At 36.5% G+C, this 25,392-nt stretch overlaps 1 protein-coding gene across 1 annotated transcript in view; it reads right to left on the minus strand.

Moving 5' to 3' along the window:
• Nucleotides 1–320: 320 nt before the first annotated feature.
• The window catches only part of LOC124166456 (adipokinetic hormone/corazonin-related peptide receptor variant I-like), a 77,834-nt gene continuing 52,762 nt past the window's right edge, over nt 321–25,392 (minus strand). The window contains exon 2 of the mRNA XM_046543986.1: nt 321–401. Coding sequence (XP_046399942.1) covers nt 321–401 — 81 coding nt within the window. The remainder of the gene's footprint in view (nt 402–25,392) is intronic.

Genomic DNA, 25,392 nt, shown 5'->3' on the forward strand with positions numbered 1-25,392 from the left:
ATATACCTTTTAACATTTATACAGGGCAAGAAGATGAGTCAAGTGGAATGTCGGTCACATTCCAGAAGATGTCATCGTCTTACACAAAATTTCTCTCCATTCTGGGGTACATCTCCGTTTTCCGCCCGTATGAAGCATCCTCCTTTTCCTTGTTTCATCGCAGTATCATCTCTAGTGTGAAATTCAAATCTTAGTTTACCCTGATTACGTTGTTCAAACTCAAGCCGTCTTTTCTCACTCGCTCTGACTTGTCCTATCACCAACCGTGCCAAGGACTTCCTTGTCCCTTTTCCTCGCCGTAACCACACATTCTCTGTCATCTACGTGTACGAGGTGCCGTGAGAGCCACCACCAAGATGTGTGGCACGGGGTGATAACTCACCAGGCATGTAGCACTCATCCTAAAAAAAGACATGGGGTGCAAATCTGAGAGATTTAAAATATCATTCTTTCGTCGCACTATTAAGGACAGCAAAGGTGACTCAATTCATAGAATTAATGGCGTCACTCGCTATGATATCTCATTGCATTTTAAATTTTTTTCCAATGTCAATAATAGACACTTTGTTACTTCCTCAATATATTAATTTTATATTTAAGCTGATTTAGATGAACGTCTACCATAAAATAAAAGATTTGGATCCACTGATTGTCTGCTAGTCCTGGATAGTGAACGCAAGGAGAAATGGTTTAATTTTCGGAAATAGGGACGCGAAACGTTTTAAAACGTTTCCTCTTGATAGCCAGCGCAACTTTTTATGAAGCAGGAGATCAGCGTGCTCACTCCCCATTTCAAATAAAAATTCTTCGTATTGGCGATGATTAAGCGCTTTAGCTAAAATGGAGTTGATAGTGGTAATCACTAATTCCATAACTTTAAAAATTTCATCCGGAAATGTTTGCGCACAAAGCGCTTCTTGGTGAATGATGTAATGGTAAACAAGTATCTCAATATTTATATTTTCATTCAAAATAGCAACAAACCCTTTTCTTACGCCGGTCATACTTTTGGCCCCATCTGTTAAAATGGACACAATTTTATCGAAGGGAATATGACGTTTAACCTTACACTCAATTACAGCATTTGCGAATCTTCGCCACGCGTCTGACCTTTGAGTGGTAATATTCCGAAAAGTTCTTCTTTAGGGCCTGAATGAGAAATAAATATTACAAAAAACGAAACTTGCGCTGCATCATTCATGTCACAAGACTCGTCAACTGCTATTTATAAAGCCGAAACCAATTTCAGATCTTCGATATGTTGGGTGGTTATATTCGAACACATTTTAATTGTTTTTTTTTCTTGTTTTTTTATTGTTCATGTGGTTTTGGCAGTCAATGGTAACTCTTTAATTCTTTTCAGAATATCTGATTTGTTCTTAAAATTCCGAAGTAGCTCTTTCGATGCATTTGAAAGCTATTTTTATGTATTCACCGTCTCTGTACGGTTTCCCTCTCTTAGCAATCTCTTGGCTAAAAACAAAACTTACCATATTAATATTGCTGGAAGATTACATCCAGTTATTAAACACGGAAGTTGACGACTCTTGACTCTTCTGAAGTTTCTCCTCTGCTTTCTTCCTAGCATCGCCGGTAGGATACTTAGTGCTAAATGAAATGTGCCGTCTTGTAATCTGTCTCTCTAAATTTGACTTCTTGCAAATGAGACATGTCGGAAGTCCGTTCAAGTTTTGAATAAACGCAAAATTCTCGGTCCACTCAACTTAAAATTCGCTGTTTTCATCTTCCGTTTTTCTTTGCTTTTTTGGTATCCATGTTTATGGGGGTGCCTATAGAAGTTATCGAAAATTGATTACAAATTTTGTACAGGAACCACAAAAATATATAGCAGGTGTAACAAAATCGTATGAAAATACCTGTTAGATGTGCAGCTAGATAGAAAAAAAAACAGCATTTAAATAAGACAGGACAACGGTATAAACAGTAGATAAGACAAAACTGTTCTCACTGATACTGATGGTCTGTGATGCCAATTTGTACCCCCACCACTTTAGAAAAGTATGCGGGCGCATGCTTGTGGTACCTTTGTATCACAACGTAGTACGCCAAAAACATACAAAGAATTTGAGTCGGTAGCTAGTACATAGTTTCTGTTTACGTTAACGAAAACTAATAAAATTAAACTCGATGTTCGTTACGTCTTTTTACAACAATATAAAATTTTAATTACCTATCCATCTTTTAACTTAAACAAAAAATTATACATGTTCTCAATTATTAGAAAAATTTTAATTTATCAAAATAAGATGTAATTTTTTTCTTGTCAAGTTTTTTTTAATTGAAAATATTATTGCGCCTTTCGTGGATATTTGTGCCAGAGCCGCACAGGAGCCAAAGAGCCACATACAGCTCTGGAGTCGCACTTTGCCGACCATTGTCCTAGTGTGACCGCGACTTAAGATACGGAGTTTTTGTGTCACGTTGGATAACCGTGGTGATTTGTCTCTCATAGGAGAGTTTTTATGATACCTTTTCGTTGGTAAACATTTTATCACAGGTTGGCTCGTAAAGTATTCTTATTGTGGCTCTATTATTTTTGGAGTGCTTATAATACGGTTATCCAGGGCATTATATAAACGTTTACTTTCACTTGAATGGATTTCCGTGCCTTACGTTCCTTTTTGACCTCTTTGGTTACCGTTATGAAACTTGCGTGACTGAACTAGAGGTACATTGACTTTTGTCTTTCTTACATGACTTGGTTTTATCAGTTTCCGTGACCCCCAATCTCTCTTTTTTCGTATTTGCTAGTGAAAGGGACTGTCGTTTGTCGCAGTTTTTAGGCTTACGTATCTCGGTGATTTCCACACATTAAAAATAATTTTTCTGGTTGATGAAGTGGTTGTTGTTATGAATTGCCCTCAATATCAACATTTTAAAAATTGAAACCATTATTCACTATTTTTACTCTGCATTCGCTTGCTTTTTTAAATAAGTTGAGATCATATTAGTTAAATAGTTGTGTTATTGTGGCAACAATATAAACTTGGATAATATTATATATAGCCAAAGGCGTGTGAAGCGATACAATATGAGGATAGGGTATCAGTTTCTTTACTCCTAGCTTTTTGACTATTTTTGAAGTACAATCGACCCGGTATTTGTAACCGAATTAAATCTCTGATCGCTAACAACGATTTCCGTCCACAAGGCTGCCACTTCTTTACCTGGGCTAAATTACACGTGAACCAGAAAAAAGGTATATTTGTGAATTGCGAACAATTAAAGGGGTATTACTTTCAATTATGAGCTGACCAGGAATCTCATATGATAATTATATTTTTAATTGCGACAATTTTGATTTATATCATAAGTATTAAGCCTCAAAAACTTGAAGTGCATCAAAAAATTGAAAATAGTTGACTGGTAGAGTGTTTTATGAAAATATAATTGTGTTACTTTCTATAATTTTCGTAAACATTTCTTAAAGTAAAATTGATACATAGTGAGAAACGCTTTGAGTAACTTTACTGCTTTAAATTGGACCTATTTGAAAACAGTGGATATGGACAAACTTTGAAAAATCGCTAAGTAGTGATAGTGGTTCCTGTTGATATAAAGTTGTGTGGTAAAACAATACTCTGACAAACAGACAGATTAATTTAGGACAGAATCTGAGGAATTTCCATTAGTAATAATAGGAGAAGAGATACATGTACCTTATTTTATAGAGCTCTTCGAGCCCATTTAACAGATCCATGAATGTCAGGTGTTGTCAACATATTTCGGTATACCGAATGGCAAATCATTAATTGTATTAAAGGGATACATACGGGTGTATGCCGCGTGATGTATCGGAATTGCGCCGACGCTTCACCGACGGTCTCTTCTTCAAGGAAATGGTTTCCTTTCCACCATTCACTTGAAGAAGTGACGTGCAGTCGCTCACGAGACGTTCCGATACATCACGTGGCACACACCCGTATGTCTCTCTTAAATCACGATGAGCCGCGAAAACTTCAATCAGGATATTAATTGTGTTATTCGCATGATGGATACCTTTGTGCAATCGTTTTAGTGGATCTAACCGTACCTTCGCCGGTTTTGGTCCTTTATTCCACTATTTTTACTATCCCTTCGCCGTGTTTCTGCCAGCAAAAGTCACAACATCAACGGAGAACAGGCCATCACCACCTTACTTTCTCTCTTGTTTTCGCCGTCGGGAAAATGCGTCGTGCTGATGGGTATTACATGACGATAGTTGAAGACTGTCCACGGCACCTAATATGAAGATTTACGTAGCTTAATGGGCCGTCATTTATGATTAACAAGAGTCAGAACCAGAGGAAGGAAAAACCGTGCCCCTAAGCACCCTACGTTCCAATAGGATCAGTAAAAGGAATTAGCGTGTTAACGAACGCATTCCGGAGTAGCTAATTTTTATTTATTCTTAATTTTACCCCTTCAAAATTTAAATAGGGAGTAGGAGTAGTACATTAAAGGATTTACATAATTTAATAATAAAAAATGACGTTCTGGATTGCTTTCGCCGACCGCAAATCAAAGATTCGAGTGAGATACTCTAATAATAATCTTATTATCTGGACGCACGGTAAAGAGAAGCTGGAAGAATTTCATAATTATTTGAACGGTATCGGCGACCATATAAAGTTTACAGTGGGTATGGGGGAAAACGGAAAACTTCCATTTTTGGAGCTTCTGGTGGAGAGGAGAAGAAGAAACATTAAGGCAATTAGTATGTTCAATTAATAGTAGCGTGCGTAACTTGGTGGAAATCCACAATCCTAGAAATGGAAGGAATAATGGTAATTTATTGAGACCGACCATGGCTTCGCTACAGCGTAACATTATCAAGCACCTTGAAGCTATTATTCCTTCTTTTCCTACAATTAGTCTGTTGTAAACCAACAGCAACAAATCGGTGCAAACTGCACGTCCGATCTCATCATCACCTAATTGAATTTGAATTGAAGTTGCATTTCTTTTGTTTATATTGATGTTTAGCCTAATTCCTATTATTGTTATTGTTATTTTTATTGATACATATGTGAATAAATGGTCAACTAAATTTAGAATTGTGCTAAATCACAGTGTTATCCTTGTGTTATGCTTTCTTTAAATAAATGTTTGTTTGACATAATTGTCATAACGTATTGTCACCATATATTTTTGTAATTAGTATGTTATATCTAAGTGCGATTATTTATTATTTTGTTGAAAATATTGTTTTGTTTTTTTTCATGCTCTTGGCGATCTGCACTCGTTGCATTTGTCTGTAATTATACTTATTTACTTTTTTACTTCTATTAATCTACCATGATGTAAATGTAGAAAGCTGTACTTTTATTTTCTCATGGTCCCGAGTGCCTACGAAAATAAACGACATTATTATTATTATTATCATTATCACCCAACCAGAATAAATGGAGTGGTCAAGACATCTTGATTCACCGCTGCACACAATAAAATTCAAAAACAGCTTGCAAAAATGATGTATCGAAATCTGACTTGTGGATAACGAGACCCTCAGGATGAGAAGAACCCGGGAGAGAAGGTGAGAACAGAAGCTTGATCGTTGAAGCACATTATTGGGATCTACGGAATTCCCTAAGGCCCTATTCGGTGGCATAACTATTTCCCACAATCACCGGTGCAGAGTCACATGCACGCTTAATTGCTAACTGAAGCTGAAAATACTTCAAAGAACAACAATTTTTCCAGTGAGTAATAAGAAGCAAGAAAAACAGCATGAAAATCATTAAAATTTGCTAAAATCTTTATTGCAAGCATACTTAGATCATAGTTAAAATAGATTAATCAATAGATCAGTAGATTAGCGCCAGCGTCGAGAGCCGGCAAAGAGATAAACCCGGAAAATGAAAAACGAACAATGGCACCGCATAGAGGTCGATAATTTATAAAAACAATGGCCAAGACGGGAATTTTTTCCATTTTTAATTAAGGCGAATATGTCGCAAACTAAAATTCATATTTCTGTAGATTAAGAAACTGTTGAAATTTTATTTTTATAGCTTCCTCTAAGACTACTTAGATATCGTTAGAGATGAACAATATTATTCAAAAAGTTTTTTAACATCATTTTTCTTAGAAACCGTGGTTTTACTTTAGCTTGTGAACGGTTTATCTGATTCTTAGCAACAATTGAAGCATATTTCCCGAATGGCATGTTAATTGCAAAGATATGTAACAAATTATTTATATTTTTTAATTATATTTTTGGCATGCTCCCCCTACAAACGCTTAAGGTCTAACCACTTTCTTCCTCTATGAATTCCTGTATGGTGCCTATTTCTGTCTTTTAATTGATATTCCACCAATCCCAATAATTTTGACACTTATATTACGTTTGGGTCGCTAAACCTCTCTCACTGACAACGGTTGGCTTTACCAAAGATGTAATTTTTTGTGTTATCAGAAATTTTTTAGTGATTTCTGTATTTTCTATCGTACTGAATTGTATAATTTGTTAATATAGCCCGCTTTTGTGGACTAACTAAAACTTAAGCGGTTTTTTTTTATCTTCTAACTTTCATTCTCCGTTCCATTTCTTCGTTTCAACCTAGGTATTAAATTGTATCTTTACACAATGTGCTATAACTGTGCTACGACCATAATGAGCAAAAATTTCTATGCTGGACACGTAGTTGCAAAAACTTTAAATTAGTGCATTTTAATTCGCGTATTCTTGCGTTACTTGTGCTATGAATTTAGCATCCCATACTGGCCTGACTAATCAACGACTGATCGACAAAAGTGTAACAGAGCAATGCATAAATTGAAAAATTAAATTAATACAAGCTTTTTTTCAACTTTTGTGACAATTAAACAAATATTTTCTCTGTATGTGATCATTTTCAATGCCCTAAAATATGTGCAGTTTTTTTTAAAGGATTTATCTATAGTGACTCTTCAAAGGACTTAATTTTGTTTGCAAGAATATTTATAAATTTTCAATGGAAAAATAAGGGGAAGGTAAAGTGTTAATTGCCTTGTTTTCCAGCACAAGATGTGTTTCCATCCATCGTAAAAGGATGCATAGCTGAGGCCATGCATAAATTTCTTTTGTGGCATGTAGCAAGCGTAATAAAAACTGTGGAATTGTTCAAGGCACTATATATATGATATATAGGATATATATCCTATATATATATATATATATATATATATATATATATATATATATATAGGATATTCTGCGAAATGAATATAGCGATGAATCCTCAAGTCTATTTTGATGCGCTAGCGGAATATGACCAGGATGAATGCATTCGGTAACACAATTGCTTGGGAAAAAATATCAAAGGATAAGTGGAAGAATATTTCTGCATTTTCTGGAATGTGAATTCCGGAATTTTTCTTTCATTGGTATTAACAAGGACATAGCAGTAATAACCTGTAAAATATAGCGTAATGAGAGAACTATTAACTTATCTGAATTAGGTTTTGCCACTCGTGACACCTGTTGGCAAATTATTGCGGCCGAAGGACTAAAGCCATGATACTGTTTGTATGTTATTAACGGTTATTTTTGGCTCAAGAAAAAAATTACTATAACAGTAAAAAACGAGCAGCTCATAAAGTCAATCAGACGGTGGAAATATTAGCTATTGTGGGAGTACTTTATTTCCTGCATTATTACGTTTCGTGTTTTGTAATTCCAAAGGAAATTTCTCCTGATTCGAATGATCAATCATTACTTCTAGCATAACAATCTTTTAACGATACCCATTCATTTTTTGTATTTCCAAGCGTAATTTTATGAATCAAGGAATTGCATTGAAAAACCATCTGTTGATTCAACAAATTCGTCAAAAATAAAAGGACGGTTTTTTGAACTCCTGTTGTTTTATTCTTTATGCCTAGATGAGGCAAAAATTCCTATATGTATCCTTAAAAATGAAAGCATTTCTCGTCTACCTCAGTGATTTATTTCGTTTTATCGAAATAATTTTTAGACCCTTGTATCTCTAGTTGATAATAGTATTGAAGTATTTTTCCGCGTATATTCAGCTTCGGCTTGTAAACTCAGCATTAGCAGTACAGTCGGTGGACCATCAATTATCCATTGATTAAATGGACATCTAGTTCGCCGTAAACAATCGTATGAATAAATATGCCTAATTACCTTTGTAAATTTTCACTCAATTTTTATTTGGTGCGATGCGTTGCGACGCTAAAGCGTTTTTTTTTAGTCCCTCAGTTCCAAGTAAAAAATGAAAAATATCTGAGAAAATATACAGAGGTCGTATATTCATCAAGCTGATTTTCACCAAATGAATATAAAATCGATCTATTTCATCGCTCGAATAACCAAAATAGATTTTCGGTCGATTGATATGTTGAATGTTTGCTAAAAAAAAACTACCTGCATAAGAAATCAGGTTCTCATCATAACCATCATAATCTCATCAAAAATTATTAGTCACTTTATATGAGAAGTAAATAAGCACAGCCTTATCGGAGCGCATGATTTTAATTCCTACCAACGAGGCCGAAATTTCCATGTCTACGCTCAAAGATTTCCCATCATAATCATCATAATCTCATCAAAGAATGCAAAATTATTAGTCACCTTATATGAGAAGTAAATAAGCACAGCCTTATCGGAGCGCATGATTTTAATTCCTACCAACGAGGCCGAAATTTCCATGTCTACGCTCAAATATTAAAGTTTTTGTATTCCCTTTTCCAGTCATTTATTTAGTTTTACTGAAATTGATCTAACACATCATAAATAAATGAATATTTTTGATGCCTCATAAAATGAAATAATAGTTTTTTAAATCGATGAAATTATTTGTTTGGACGAAATCGAAATTTTCATTTGTAAATACTAGTGATGGGTCGATTCCAAAATTTTATCGATTCCGATCCCGATTCCGATTCTGACATTTCGATTCCGATTCTACCGATACCGATTCCATCGATTCTGATGCCATAGGTTCCAAGAAAAATATCACTTCCAGGAAACAAGAAAACTACTTTTTAAAATATTACTCTGTGAAAGAGTCAGTTCACAAAAGAATCTTTCATATCATTACTATGCAATTAAAATATAATAGCTAAATTTCAAAACAGAACATACCTGAAAAGTGGTGTTACATGATAGGTATTACTTTAGAATATTGGCACTCATAATATGTCGACAATGTATATATCTTTATCCAAACTACAAGGGAGAGCCCTGAGTACAGGAATTTTCATAGCTGTAATAAAGATTACATACTACGTATATGAATCATGTAATATTTGGCCCTTTCAAATTCTCAAGCAGAAAATCCAATTATTCTACATCAGTGGCGGATACAGAAAAAACTCAAGGGGGGGGGCGCAACATATCTTGAGTTGTCTTTACTTTTATCGTGATGAAAGATAATCAAGTCACAGGCAAAGTACCTATATGAAAATTTTATTTAAAGTGATTATAAACATGTAAAAGACAATGCCATCTTATGATATAAAAAAGTTACAATTGTGGTTTTGCAATGTTCGGCAATACAGGCGGACCCGCAAGGGGGGGGGCGCGCGCCCCCTGCGCCCCCCATCTGTATCCGCCACTGTTCTACATGCTCAGCCAGCAGGTTTTGACGTCTCCATGTTACAGTATTACTGCCTGCAGAAAATTGCCTTTTGCTACACATGTTTGTTATTGGGCAAGTACTTTCCCACCAAAATTGCAAGATTTCGGAGACTTTGGAATTTTTATTAAAAATTATATCAACGATTTGTTGGATCTTGAATCTTAATGGAATTCAAGTGGACGAAGCGAACAACTATTGAACTAAACTTTAGTTTTGTAGAGCCAAAAAAAATGCTAGACTTCTCACGTCATTCGATCAACCTTTAAATCTCTTGCTTTTTAAAGTTCAAGAAAGAAACTAAACGCTACAAATGAATATTACATCGGACGGACGCAGTAATAGAAAAGGCTAAAAGAGCCTTGTGGTGTGAAAACTCCCCCTAACGCGCGACTCACCTCAGAGAGGGTGGAAAGGGAAAAAGGGTATCGCTTGTTGCCTTTCACGGAAACTGTTCATTTTTCTCTCTCTTAAGCATACTGACTTAATCTCTTCACTTTACTTCAATACCCGAGGCATATTTCTTACGCGCGGGATGGTTCCGAAAAATATCCAATCGTTAGTATTTTCACTCGAGTAATGCGCGCTAAATGGTCTAGTCGATCTATACATAGTCCTTTTTAACATCCTATTTAGTGTTTTAAGTCAATGAAGACGATTATCCATGCTTTAAATGACGATTTTTCAGGACTAATGTTTTAAAAAACTTGAAAAATCGGCCTCAGTTACCGAGCCTCAGAGGTCCGCGGCGTGTAGGTCAGCCTTGACGCGCGATTGAAAAATCGCTCTTATTTCCTTCGTCGCAAACTTTCTTTTCAAGATTTTTACTTAGTACTCTTTATAAATCTCTACTTTATATTGCGATTCAAATTTTCCGAGTTATATTTTTCGTAAACGAAAGATAATGTCTACTTAATGTCAAATTTCACGTGAAAAACGGGTCGGCCATTTTGCGTTGTAAAACCAGACAGATGAGAGCCAAAATCTTCAAAAGTCATTGAAAGTATAGGCAAAGCACCAGATCAAAGGAATATTGCGTTTTTTATTCCACAAAACTCATACCAACGCAAAACCACTTGGATAAATTCAAAGATTTTTTGAGGGAAAACGATATCTCGTGTGGCATTGAAAAATTGGTCATGTTTGGGCCTCTGTATCTCACAGAAGGTTCGCATTTTTGTAAAATGGCATATAAAGCAATATTTGGTAATGATTAATGAGTATTTACGGTGATTTTCAAGTCTCTATCCCCAAAAAGGTCATTTTGGACTTTATTCCAGCTTTTTCCGATTTCGGACCAGTGTGCGCGGGGTAGGAAGACGATCGGCCGCCGCGGCTGGCGTAAAGGTATTCGGCGCCCACGTCGACAACAACAATAGAGTATTCGGCAAGCTGAAACTACCAGGCCAAGGCATTATAATGACTTATCGGCTTTAAAACCTGCACTATTACATGAGTTTCATGATAGCGCTTCCTGTCGGCAGATTGCTGGACCTACTAGCCTCGAAAGCTCTGTAACCTTAACTACTCGACTCGACATCCGTAATGCTACTCGAAACGCTCGAGTCGAGTACCAACTACTCGATCGACTTGAATTTTCGAGTACTCGCACATCCCAAGAAGATATGTGTTTTGTTATTACGATTACGTGGCACGAAAATTCATATGACTATTGGAAATGCGGTCGTATATTTTGTTGTTTGAAGTACTGCTGGAATCGGAATCGATTTTTCGCCTTGGCAAGTACTCGTTTTCGATTCCGGTTCTTGGCCGAGAATCGAGGAATCGAAGAATCGAGGAATCGAACCGACCCATCACTAGTAAATACCCTTTATTATGTTTTTAAGCTGCTCTACTGCTGAAAATTCCTTGCTTTGCACATAAATTTTAACTTTTTTGGCATTAAATTATTTTTTGGCATTATATTTGTAATAAAACATTGCCCAAATATAATCTAGATTTTATTCGCGATGGGCTATCATGATGATACTATCAATGGCCTTAATCGACATCAGAGTAGATGTAGGTCTCTGGAGTACTGAGCAAGGCAAAGAACAAGGTACAAACATTTTTATATTTCGGGCCGCATAGGGGCTTCCTCGGTGAATACCCGTTGGGTTATAGTTTCGGAATGCGGAGTTCGGCGATGGGAAGTTCTCAGAAAACCATCAAGAGCAGATTGGGCGCAGTCTTTTCAGGGGATCTACCTCTCACGCAGAGAGGTATCGGAACTCAGGCAGGAGATGTTGGGTAATATCCTTGTATGGGTTCGACCTAAAAGGATAAAGGCTCCAGACGGAATGGAAAGATGGTGCGGTTAAAGCTATCGTGCGGTTGAAGATATCGTGCGTGGGGATAGAGTGGAGCCTCCGGCACCAACCAGTAATCCCCTGATTGCTCCTTATTATCCGCCGGCAATTCATTAGTAGCAGAATAGGGCGATTTTCCATTATTTTTTAATGCCTAAATCGAAATATTATTACTCCTGAAGTACGTATTAAAATGCTTATTAGATTTTTAAATGATAATATCTATTTTTTGCGATTAAATGAAAAGTGAAAATTTTTAAGCGCGCGAAAACGCGACGGCTAAGTATGAATGCCGGGAAAACTCCGTGTGACGTCGTTCTAGTTCTCGCTGCCGCAAGTGAGGTGACCTTGGGGCGAGGCTTTGAGCGCTGATACGACGCAGGATGCTAGCAGGTAGCAGAGTACCTTGCTAGCTGGTAGCATTTGGCTTAAATAAGGATTATTAATACCTTATCAAACGAAGAAAACTTTCCGACCGTAGCCAGTTTTAACAGGTGATTATTAAGACATGTTTCCGTGAGATCTGTGCCTCATGCATGCATTGGTAACCTCAGACGATGTAAAACTCCCATCTACTCGTATAAAAACTAGGTCCCTGTGACGTCACGTGGAGTGGCACCGCATGGGCGCCAATCTGGCCTTTTTCAAATGAGGATAAAATTGACAATTGCCATTCGTCTAAACCGGTATTTCTAAAACCAAATAATTTGTATATTATGAATACAGTAATGGTGGGTAACGAATCACAATCAATACCTTTAGTTTTCTTTGATGAAGGAAACTACCCTAATGATCTATTTCCACCACTTTGCTGAAAATTATTTTCCATAATATGAATCTAGCCAAAGTGCTAAATTCCAGCCTACAGTACAGAATTCTCGGCATATATTTAGCATTCCAGACTATGAGGGCGATATATGAGAGATTAATGCGGTTCTGGTTATCTTACGAGGATTCTTCTGTTTCTTTTTCTATTTTATCTGATTTTCAAACATTTCGTATTTAAATTTCTCTGGAATTAATTTCTAGATAAACTACATAGTCAGGAAAGTAGGGAGTAGAGAAAAATGCATCTAAAATTTTTTACTGAATCTCTACATGTGCAGTAACAATGTGTATCAAATAATAACGTATTACCGTTAATCTGCAGCAATACAGTGAAAAAAGTTGGTGATAATAACTTAAATAATAGGTAAGAATTCAAAAAAAGCCGTTTTAGAAATCAAATTCTCCCAAAACGAGTACGTTAATACAGAAAAGTAAGGAAATATTTATTTTAAGTGAGCAAATGACTCCTATCCGAATTTCCTTCATTTGGTCCGTTTTTGTGGGATTGCTCTTAACTATATTTTTTCTCTTCTTATCTTGACCTCGTTTAATACATGTTATAATATTTCCTGGAGTTTTGGTCAAATTATTTTATTGCTCTTAACTTACCTAATGTGATATTAATTGGAGGTAATTATTTCAATCGGTAAACTAAGTTGTTTTTCCTGGTTAACTTTTTAATTATACTATACGTATTAAATCCTACGGCACGAAAATTTATAGGTAAAAATATGTTTGGATTGGTGCGGCGGGCAGTGTATCCGGGTTCAAACCCCGGTCGTGGTAGAGATATTTTTAAAGATTGCCCGATCCCTTCTTGTGTGCTATGTGGAGTGCTTCTTTGTGTACAGTACTTCGTCCGTCAGATGGGATGTTATGCCGTTGTCCCCTAGCGCCTTTCGTTAACAATTGGGTAGTTCCAACGCGTTGGGTAATCCAGTGTTGCAACGTTGGATTTCTCTATATCCTACTCTCCTTACACGGCACAGGAGGCATCTTAACTGCTGGTCGCCTCCTTCAGATATCATAGTGCAATAGAATCTAGCGGTGTCAGAATAATTTTGTGGAATTATATATGCTGTCGGTGTAACTGTGTACCATTCAAACCATATCATACCAATATCCAGTAAAAAGCAAGACGAATGAATTTTATGCCAGTGCAGACGTCCAAGTGAAAGTCAAGAGTCGTTGAATATGTATCCCAAATGTTATGGCCCCTTTAAGTTTGAAAAATATCCCGTTGTCGCATGAGTCTCGTGGGATGAAATAGCCTGGAGTCAATTTTTTTCTTAAGTGGGACCGCTGCCCACGTTTCCCTTTGAAGACAGATACCGGCTGTGGCTTCCCTCTGAGACTATCTTGACAGCCTCGAAAGGCAGCGCAAAATTAGTTGAAATGATGGGAGAAATGATTCCCGTAAAAGAAGCAGAGGGCTGCCTAGCGGTTCGGTAACTAAAATTTTGGGGTTCTGTTGCAGTCCTTCTCCATTCAAATTCATCCCTTGGTACTTTACGCAATCCATATTTTCTTCGTGTAAGATTTTATGACCCTTGCTACCGTGGTCCTTGGTAATGATCCTTGAGGCGATCTCTGTACCCGTATTCCTATATACCATTTCTCGTTTTGTATCTCCTCTATACAGTTTTCTAAGTCCTCTACAATGATATTTCCAGAAAATGAATAATTCTATCATTTTGCATTCAAACCGAGGTAAAAGTCATTATTCTGGCCTTAACATTTATCTAACCTCTTATTTTTAAAGTCAATCGTCTTTTGGTAAATTACGTAATCTATACTTTCTTCGGGTAGGATTTTACTTAATATGATCCTTGGACGGACTGAAGTATCGTTTATCCTATATAACCTTTATCATTTCATGTCTTCTCCATAGAGTTGTCTACGTCCATTACAACGATTTTTCCAGAAAATGCATTATTCTATCACAAATTTATCATTAAAAACCTTGAAATAACCCGGTAAATGTATACTATGGTTTCATCATTCATCACCGAGTCTCTTATTTTTAAGGACACTCACCCTTACTCAGTGCTTCATCCTAGAGGTTGGTTAATCTAGGTGAGGGTAGAGCTCACCCCGAACTAGGCCTAAGAAACTAAAACTAAAAACTCGTTTAATTAAAGAGGCTATAGAGGTAAGACTGGAAAATAAAAATGTCAACAAAGACACCGGATATTTGATCAGCAGCTCTTGGAATAGAATTCTTAAAAAAAATGATTGCCAGAGCTAAGTCTACGCTGGTCCACGGTCCTCCGCGACTACCATCGGAACTCGTCCAATCCCACCCTCCTGATGCTGAGCTTCAGCGATCACTTCTAATATTGATTCAGTAGCCGTGAGAATGGGTAACGAGTCGGATCCCGAAACGTCGGCGCTCTTAGAAAATCTTACCCGCGTGGAGTCCCGAGAAAAGTTTAAATATAGGCCTAAGAATCTTCTCGGGATAACGCGCGGGTTATATTATTTAAGAATTTAATTTAATTTTTTTATTTTTATTATTTATTTTTTATTTATTATTTATATTTATTTAGGTATCCCGAGAATATTTTTCTAAAGTTGTTCGCCGGGAAAGTGTAAAATCATATATAGGCCTAAGAAGTTCACACTCCTTTCGATGGGCCACCTCACACATCACAAATGGCTTCACCCGGGATTTTAACCTTCACCAGTAGCAAAGCGTCCTAGCCACTAGGCTACCACGCTTCCATAATGTGATTTTGAAGGCATGATAATTAAATTTTCTTCATAGTAGCTTCTTACCATATGATTGAAGAATTGATTGATGAGGTTCGTTTTCGAATAGGATATCCCAGAGATAATATCATCCATAATTCTAGAAATTGTTGGTATACAATCGAGTAAAAATAATCGGATTTTCAGGTAACATTATATTTTTGCAGTAACTTGTACTTTTAACAATCAATTTTTACGAAATGAAATTTTTTGTGATATACTCCTTGCGGCGAAAGAAAATTGTTATTTTCGTGTCAACGATTACTTTATTACGATGACTGATTTTACTGATTAACCCAGGAACTTCTATCCCCTGAGTACCATAATTATCTTGTTTAGGTTCAGGAAATCTTATGCGGTGGCCTACTTATGGTGGGTGCAAAATATGACACCCCTTGTGTTGTTATAGCAGTTGTAATTGTACATAGGATAAATTGGGGAGAGTCGCAGCATACAGGATAGACTGCGCACCCCCTTAGTTTTGGTGTTTCCTGACAGATTGCGGGAAAATGCCGAATGCAGAGACGGTGTAGATGCTAAAGAATACGTGAAGATATCCCGTTTGTTTTTCATTGATTTTCCAAATTTTAAGAAGCAAACACAAAGATAAGTCTGGTATTTTACCTTCAAAATTTTTCTCGCCTTGCACTAAATTCGTATCGGACATTCAAATACTGCTATATTACAACTTTTTGAGGTTTGTAGCGACAGTTAGTTCTCTTCAGAATGTTTTTAGTCTAGTTTACGACGTGTTGGCCTTAAGGGCCGTAGAGCCACGATGTGCTGCGTCTCATCCGTAGAGAAATGGAGAAACGCCGCACTAAACTTACAATTAGTTACACATTCTGCATTTCTCTCATGCGGGATAAACGCCACACGGTATAGAAAATGATTTCAAATGAAATATAACATGTTTTTTTACAAATTTTTAACAGTTTTATTGTGTATTCTAATCCTGAAAATTTTTTTTGTGTTGTGTGGTATTTAATTCTTTGTACGCATAATTTAAACATTACTATGCTAAGTTTGTAGGCAAAAGCAAGTATCATCGATTCAACTTTTATTTATAGACAAAAATTGGATAAATGTACCCCATGTTAGTCAAATTTCTTGGTTTTTACATATATATTTTTATAATATAATAACAAAAACATAGCTCTAGTTTTACTACCTGCATTCCAATGGCATTAAAATTGTGGACATTTGATATTAATTAGAAAAATGGTAAATGCATATGAAAATCATTTGCATATTTTCTATGTATGATTGACGTCTGAGGTCTGGATTATCCTATTACTGTGTTCCCTTATTTTTAAAATTAGGTTTGTAAATATTTTGTTTGAATCATGCCGTTGCAACTAAAACACCTTAATTTTTTTCGCATTTCATATGTCTCTTGATATTTTTTAATGATGTTATATTTGTATTTATTTGGATTTACTCTATCAGCTTCGCCAATAACCTTCTGCATTAACCCATTTTAACCTAATGTTGCTTATAAGCAACATCAAAAATGTATGAATTTTCAGCTCTATTTAGGGAAAATTATAACTACGCATTATTTTAACGTGTAAATTTGAAAGAAGAAATATTTAGCTGCCACGACAATTGCGATTGAAAAAAAAAATTTCAAGCTTTGAAAATGAAAAATCTTGAAATTTAATTTCTCCCAGAAGCAGGTCTGGGTTAGAAAGGGTTAATTGCTTCTGTATTAATGTCATTAATTCATGACTGAATCCGTAATCGAAAAAGCCGACCAAATTCGTTTCAAATGAAAATTATTTATCATTTCTTCGATTTTTCATCACTATTATCATTTGTATGGAGCCATGTTCTTTCAAGTAGCATTGAGGCTAAATATATCATACTGAATGAGAAAAAAATTACCCCTTGTTATTTTAATGTTCTACTGGCTTTTTGATTGATAATTATCCTTTCAATACGACTGAGAATAAGAAAGGTTCTCCATGGTTTAAAATTGCCGTTCGATATTTAAAACGTGCTTGTAGTAGTAACCAGTTGGGATATTCAGTAATAAATCGATTTATCTCCATTCAGAGGAGGAAAATCATACTTTTGATCATTTTTGCTGATTAATACATTCTATGTAAATTATAAGTAAATTTTTATAACTTTTTATATAATTAGTATAACTTTTTTCATTTTCATCGGCAGTAAAATAATGTAAAATAATTTTGTGTATGCGCCATATTACTATTCAACTCGTATTATTATATAGTAAATATTATGAAAGATAAAATGTAAATATGCTGATGGCATTGTTCACGGACATTGTTCCTCATAATTCCTTTCACCGCACTGTCGTTGAGAGGAAGACATTACTCCTCAAACTGCTGCGCCTTCAAGCCGAGCTATGAAAAAAAGAAGATACGAAAAGTACAAACACTTTAAACGTCATCTCTTGGAACTGCAATGCCCTACTGAATAAAAAAAATTAGTTCTTCCTGTGCGCCTTCGAAAACAAAACAACATCGAAATTTTAATATTGCTAGAAACGCATTAAAGTCAACACATTCTTTTTTATTTTCCTCAAAACAACATTTTCAGACTGAGTCGCTCAATGCGAGGTGGAGAAGTAGGAGTCCAAGTCGGTAAAAACCCCCACCACTCCCTTTAGAACTCTCCAGCTCGCGACGTATTCGAAGCTCTTGGTATTTCGATCCATGCTTCACCCGGTCCTAACTCCGTCTATTGCATTCCAACAAAACACATCACCACGGACGTCTGTTCTCCACTTCTAACGGCATTCACCTCGGTGAATTGTAAACACCTCTGCTGAAATAGCAATGGAACCGATAAAGACGACAAAATCCCATGCTCATTCATTACAATTAAACTATTCCCCACTTTGTCTCCGTTACACCCGACGCATTAAGCTCTGCGATCATCAATTGATTTTGTCCTTCACCAAAGCCTCCCAATTCAATTCGCTCCCTCAGTCATCTATTATTTTACCGATCTAATACCGTTAAAAATTTTCAATCCCGTTGAATAATCTGCCCTTATAGGGTAGTTTCCTTCATCGAAGAAAACGAAAGGCATTCATTGCGATTCGTTACACACCATTACTGTATTCATATTATACAAATTATTTGGTTTAGAAATACCGGTTTAGACGAATGGCAATGGTAATTTTATCCTCATTTAAAAAAGGCCAGATTGGCGCCCATGCGATGCCACTCCACGTGACGCCACAGGGACCTAGTTTCTATATGAGTAGATAGGAGTTTTACATCGTCTGAGGTTACCAATGCATGCATGAGGCACAGAGCTCAGAGAAACATCTCTTAATAATCACCTATTAACTCTGCCTATAGTCGGAAAGTTTTCTTTGTTTGATAAGGTATTAATAATCCTTATTTAAGCCAAGCGCTACCTACTAGCGGGGTGCTCTGCTACCGGCTAGCAGCCTGCATCGCAGTGGCGCACATATTTTCGCACCAAGGTCACCTCACACGACGGCAGCGGGAACCAGAAATACGTCACACGGGCTTTTCCCAGCCATCATACTTAGCCGTCGCGTTTTCGCGCGCTTGAAAATTTTCACTTTTAATTTAATCGCGAAAAATAGATATCGTCATTTAAAAATCCTACAGCCTGAAATGCGTACTCCAGGAGTAACAATCTTTCGATTTAGGCAATAAAAAATAAAAGGAAACCACCCTATTGCCGCCAGAATTTTTAGTCAACGACTGGGAAAAAATCTTAACTTTTTTTTCAAGGTTCCCTTTCCTCAATTACGTCTACTTCTGATCCAACTCCCTCAATGATTGATCAGTAAACTGTACTAATTACCACCGCACTTAGTTCTGCTAAGGAGTTTGCCACAGGCTCCAAAGCAAAATAAGCTTTCTCCCTCTCCCAAAAAGCCGAATAAAGTCTCTCAGTCCGTGGTCGCACCCATCAAGCGCCGCAGTGCTGCCCGTCGAGAGCTCTGCATCGAGGTCTGTCGAGAGTGGCCAAAATCGTAAACTCAATTTGATCAAAAATGCTGCAATAGTCTTCCGAACAAAATTAAAAATGAAATCCGCAAAGTCAGTGACAGAAATTGGAAAAAATATATCGCCAAATTATGCGAAACATCCACAGAGGAAAAATCATTCGCCTTAACCGGGATTCGAACTCGGATCCCTCGATTTGCTAGAGCACTCGGCCCGAAATCGAGGGATCCGGATTCGAATCCCGGTCAAAACGAATGATTTTTCGTCTTTGGATTTTTCGCACAATTTGTGTATTGCCGGTGACTCCGTAATACTTATCACCGTGGCTAGTCCCGGTATACTTAAATAATCGCCAAATTAATTTTTCAAAATCCTGCTCCTTTAAATACATAGTCCATCTGGCACACACTAAAATTTTTAAGAAAGCTAGTGTAACGTTTTTTATTATCTTCTCTTTAATGGTTCATAAATATTGTTATCACACTGTACAACACGTTTTATAATTTAAAACTCGGGAGCAAAAGACATCCACACACCGTGACTATTACAATCCCACTCCCCCTCTACCTGCCGTTCACAACAATCTCTGTCCACCATCCCTTGCCTCATTGTTCCTCTCCCACCAATTGTCATATCAACATTCTCCGACTCAACTCAAATAAAACTCGAAATTAATTGTTACACTAGTATAATTCCGCTCAGCTTCACATTTATTCGAATTCTGAATTGATTTTTGTTCCTCATCAAAAATTCGTCATCCAAGTGATCGTTTGCAAAAAGTAATGTCTCTCGGCACCTTTCTTTCGCCTATTGAACAATCAATTTACTCTTTTTTCCGACAATCTGCCATCTATGCCTACAACATTTCCAGTATCAACTCCTACCGCTCTTCCCAAAGTTCTATCTTCTCCTCCCGTCAGGAAAGCCCCAGTAAGGATAACATCTCTAAATCTCAGTTGACACATCCCAGCCGATCTACAAACTTCCTTTCTCTTTTCTCAAATCTAATGACACCCTTAATGCTGAAAAAAATTAACAAAGCCATTAGCAACTTATTTTTTACAATTATATCATATCACAGAAGGGAGGCAGAAGGGAGGCAGAAATTCTACTAAAATCAATCGAAGCGTTTCCGATCACTGCGAAAGACGCACTGGGCACAATTGCAGGGTCTATTCGAAGACGCCGAGACAGATAGCGGGCTAAGAAACATAAGGGGACCGATGCTTTAAATTAAAGGCCTCCATATTGAGTGTGTTAACTCATTGCTATTCTTATGTATATTTACGCAGCGCTTGGAAGCAAGAAAATATTACTCTGTTTCCAAAACCCGGGAAATACCAAGAAGTCCTTTCCCCAATTAATCAAATCATCTGACAGTTAGTTAATTAATTTAAGTCCAGGCTTGGGGCAACCAATACCACAAATTAAAGACATTTGGAATTGTGATCCAACAATTCCAACGATATGCATACTTCCTCATCAAGTTTCTCTTCCCCGAGTCTTTAATTATCTTTCCTTCTTCTAGTTTTATAATGGTTAATTGATGAAAATGTTCATTATTGAAGTTTTATGCGCAAAATATAAGGAAATGAAAAAATATATTTTAAAAATGATAAAAATTGCATCCATAGATAAAAAAGAAAATAATTAAATAAATCAAAAAATATACACAAAAAGTTAAAATAAATAAACTGACTTTTATTACTGCTAAATGTAAACGTACGCAAACATCCATTGTATCTCTAAGGGCTATAGGAACGTGCAAGCCTTTCCGCCACGTCAAGGTTGAAGTTCAAGGGAAAGGAATCGGAAATAATTCATTTAAAAAATACTCATTCGATATAAAGGTGCCGAGTTAAAAAATGTAAGTGTCTTCCTATTTTTATAACTTACATCTCCCAGCGGAGACTCGCAATGCCTAACGATATACATCGCATGGCTTATTCCTGCTCATTCTTCATTTTAACACCGCCCTTAATTCATTTGGTCACTAACAAAAACTTAGCATGGAAATCGCGCGAGAAGAGTTCTTGTCTTGCATATGCTTGCAGGCCTATTGACTGCACTTAACATAGCACGGACAGGTGACCAAATCAAACGGCAACGTAAGGAATTCACTGATAATGTCCAAATTTTGGAATGAGAACTGAAGAAACTTATCTATCTATCGAAATTTTGAAAAAAAAACATCTAGCAATTTTCCGGTATTATAAATTTTTTAAGCCCTAACATTCAGTGTTACTACATCATCTTAAAGGTAAATTTATGTAAATGCAGTAAAATTCGGTGACTATCCATAACTATGCCTATAATTTCAAGGTACATGTAGTAGCATTAAAATCTTGGTCACAATATATTTTATAATCATGGAAAATTCCTCGATTTTTTTTATTCAATGTGGAAAAATTCCACTCCATCGGGCTTGAATCTTCGGATTCTATCCATCGAAGGGATCACAATAATAAATTGGGTTTTATGTTTCTTGGAAATCAAATTTACCGTGAATCCTCATGTAAGGGGATCCTGAAGGGAGGTAGACAGTTGAAGGAACACTCGCATAGGTACCACCTTAACATGAGTCAGGAAATTATACGTATTCATTCGAAGAAAACGGCAATCGGAAATCCCGATTTCTGGAAATTTTGGATTTACAGAGAATTGGAAATCGGAAGGAGCTCTCATACAGCAGCATGATCATGCTGGCTGTAAAGTGCATGAAATGAGCTTTTCCCAGAAGTGTCACATATTTCAGAAGACGGAAAATGTCTCCGCGCTGTGAATTGGGCCAACAGGCATATGAATCGCTAACTGCAGAAAGGAATCGTGTCGAATTTGGACGATTTTCCTCCTTTTTCTTGGACATGTTTCCAAATAGTATGACACATTGATTCTTGCACTTAGTAACAACTTATAGAAAATAAAAAAGAAGAATCGTTCAACTTGGACATGATGCCTTTCTGCAGTAAGCGATTCATATGAGTTTCAAGCAATTGTGTTGAGAATAAGCCCTAGAGGAAAGAATAATTCCCTCTAATGGATTTCAGCTTATTATGCGTTTATAAATTTTCTTGGCTTCCGTTGCTATGGTATTTTGCTACACCTAAGCCGGACCTCATTCCAACCCTTTCGCTCACAACTACAGCATTCAGCTGAAACATGCGACATCGCTGAACCACTCTCATAAACGGTAGATTTTAACAAAAGCTATCATGCTTGAAAGTAGGTTATTATTTTAACCTCAAATGTCTTACGAATAAATTGAAAAAATACTTTATTACTTTTATAATTATCGAATTACTGAATTATTGAGGTCTTATTCTTGCAGAATTCCATTTTAAGTTGGGAATAAGAACAACTTTGCTCTTTACAAATTAGTCTTAAACCGTAGACTAATTTCATTACAATATTAAAGACTACTAGTGCAAAACATATTGCAGAGTGTCCAGCGACCGGGAAAATTTATAATTGCGCGTTAATTATTAGTCCCTGAAATTATGCAAGTATTATTCATGAAGTTTTGCTCTTACCGGTAATTTCAAAATATTTAATTTCAAATTCATTTCACGTAAAATCAGTCGAAATTTTGTCTGTACGAAACTCAGCTTTAGCCTAAATAGACAAAGCCAAAATGTAGAACGACTCGTCACATCTAATTCCCGCTACATATGTCGAATTTAAAGAAAATTTTTTGAAAATTATTGGTATTATGGCACTCGATATTTTCATACAATAAAGGTGACGCCCGGGAAATATCACCGCCCCAGCTATGGGACCATGAAAGATCATCTCACGAGTAAGATCGCTTCAGCTAGATTAAGCGGATTCGAGGTGAATGATCCCGTTTTTTTGACCGCTCTCATGAAGCAATAACCAATCCACAACCAAGATTTGATACGTTCGGCAGGTCCCGTGTCGATTGAACATCTCAGAAAGCTGTGACGTTGGTACGAACATTCCGCAGTGAGTTCACCCGATCGTCCAGAGCAGAAGCCTAGCGTAAACCACATACGCTAAGTACCCCCCCACTCCCAACGCAGGAACCTTACCCGACGAGATAATCACGAGTCTTTTAATACCGCGTCTCACGAACGAGGGATCCAGAGAGGTTTTTTAGAGGCGGGTGGCTTTAAAAATTGTTTTTAGATTAGGTGGTCTCTTTTAGGTGATCTGAGGAGTAGAGGGGAGGATCTGGGAGGTGGATTTGTGTTTGGAAAGGATGGGGTACAAGTCCTTCAATATATTCTGTAGAACGTGAGCGCCAGGAAAGTAGGTGGTGAGCAGAGAAGGGGAGCAATATATGTGTGAGCGGGGTTTATTGGAAATGTGCGGTTTTTTTCTAATTTTATTTATCAAAAGTTTTTCGGAGTAGCTGCGGTGAAGAGGAGGGGTGTGACGTTTGGAGATGAACTTCTCAAGGGCTTCGGGGTTATTACAAATCCTATGTCCGCGGACGGAGAGGGAATAAGGGATGGAACGCTTGGTGTGTGGTGGCAGAAAAAACGTAAAATATGAATCTTGCATAGGTTTCCGGGGCGGTGATAATCATAATAACAAGTTTCTCCATCATAAAAAGGACATAAACTACCATCACAGTGAGAGTATTTAAGATCAAAAACGTTAATTAAGCTGTAAACTAGCTTTTAAAAGTACAGTGCAGTTAGCGCGAAAGACCACTGCAAAATATAGACCAAATGGTATATTTAATATTTCTCCAGGAAGTTAAAACTCAAAATTGCTTTTAAAGGCGTAAAAAAAACTATTCTCCTTCATTAACACACAATGAAGCTTGAATGAAGCTAAATGAATTATTTTATGCGCGAGATAAGTATGAATGTTTCCTTATTGTGCGAAGATAAAAGAGCTCTGCTTTAAAAGGCTGTTCTCCTTTCTTTGACAACCAAAGTGCTCATTTTTCTGGGTCAAAGGGTAACCATAGATTTTTCTCTCATTTGAGATTTTAGCGCATATTTTATTTCACAGGTACTTTATTTTTTTACCCTTTTCGATAGTTAATGCCATGGGGGAATTATCTTGGAGTAGTTTTCATTCTCCGTAATTTTATCCTTGTTCATACCCTTATAAATTATTAGTTCACTTTAAGAATCACTTTTCTCTCGACTGCTCATCGAGCTGGATGCCTGGTGGTAGCTAACGCAATTTTCTTAGAATGAATGATAATTCTTTTTATTCGAAATTTAAACCGCGTTGGTATGAATCGCATCTCACATATGCATTCAGTATGTAGACTTGAGCAAGTTTTTGATACTATAAATGCTTTTAAACACAGCAACAACACGTCTAAGAACATACCAATTAACATCAGTAATGACTGCGAGTATCTGCTGATATCTGCGAGTTTAATCAAATTGATTTTTGAGTGGACAAACTTTTTAAATATTGAGTGAAACTAAGATATAGATGGCAAAATTCTAGCAACACGTACCTCAAATTCGTCCGGTTTGAGACAGGTATTTTTTACAAAGCGCAATAACATTAAAAAATAAAATACAAGCAAATACCAAATCTTTGTTTGCAAATGAATGCTTCTTTATTAGTTTTTTGAACTTTTTGTTCTTAATTTCAGTGTACAATTAAAATATATTAATCGTTTTTTTGCTCACCTAAAAATTTTCCTTGTTGAGCTACGTGCTGTTAGAACTTAGCCATCGATGTCGTAATGCCCACAATTTATTGACAGAGTACTACACATGTTTCGATTCTATTCCAACATCCTCAGGTACTAATGGAAACTAATTATTAGTTTCTATTTGTACGTGAGCATGAGTACTGTGTCAATAAATTGAGGGCAATACGATATCTTCGTATAAATTTAGTTACGTTGTTCCACGATATCTCTCCCAAGGAAGTTGACATTTTTTGATATGGTGTAATCGGAAGTTTTTGTGCCACGTCCTATATATTGGGGATTTACCATTGCGTCTAACGATGAAAAATGCC

Source organism: Ischnura elegans, chromosome 10 (assembly GCF_921293095.1).
Source record: "Ischnura elegans chromosome 10, ioIscEleg1.1, whole genome shotgun sequence".
NCBI lineage: Eukaryota > Metazoa > Arthropoda > Insecta > Odonata > Coenagrionidae > Ischnura > Ischnura elegans.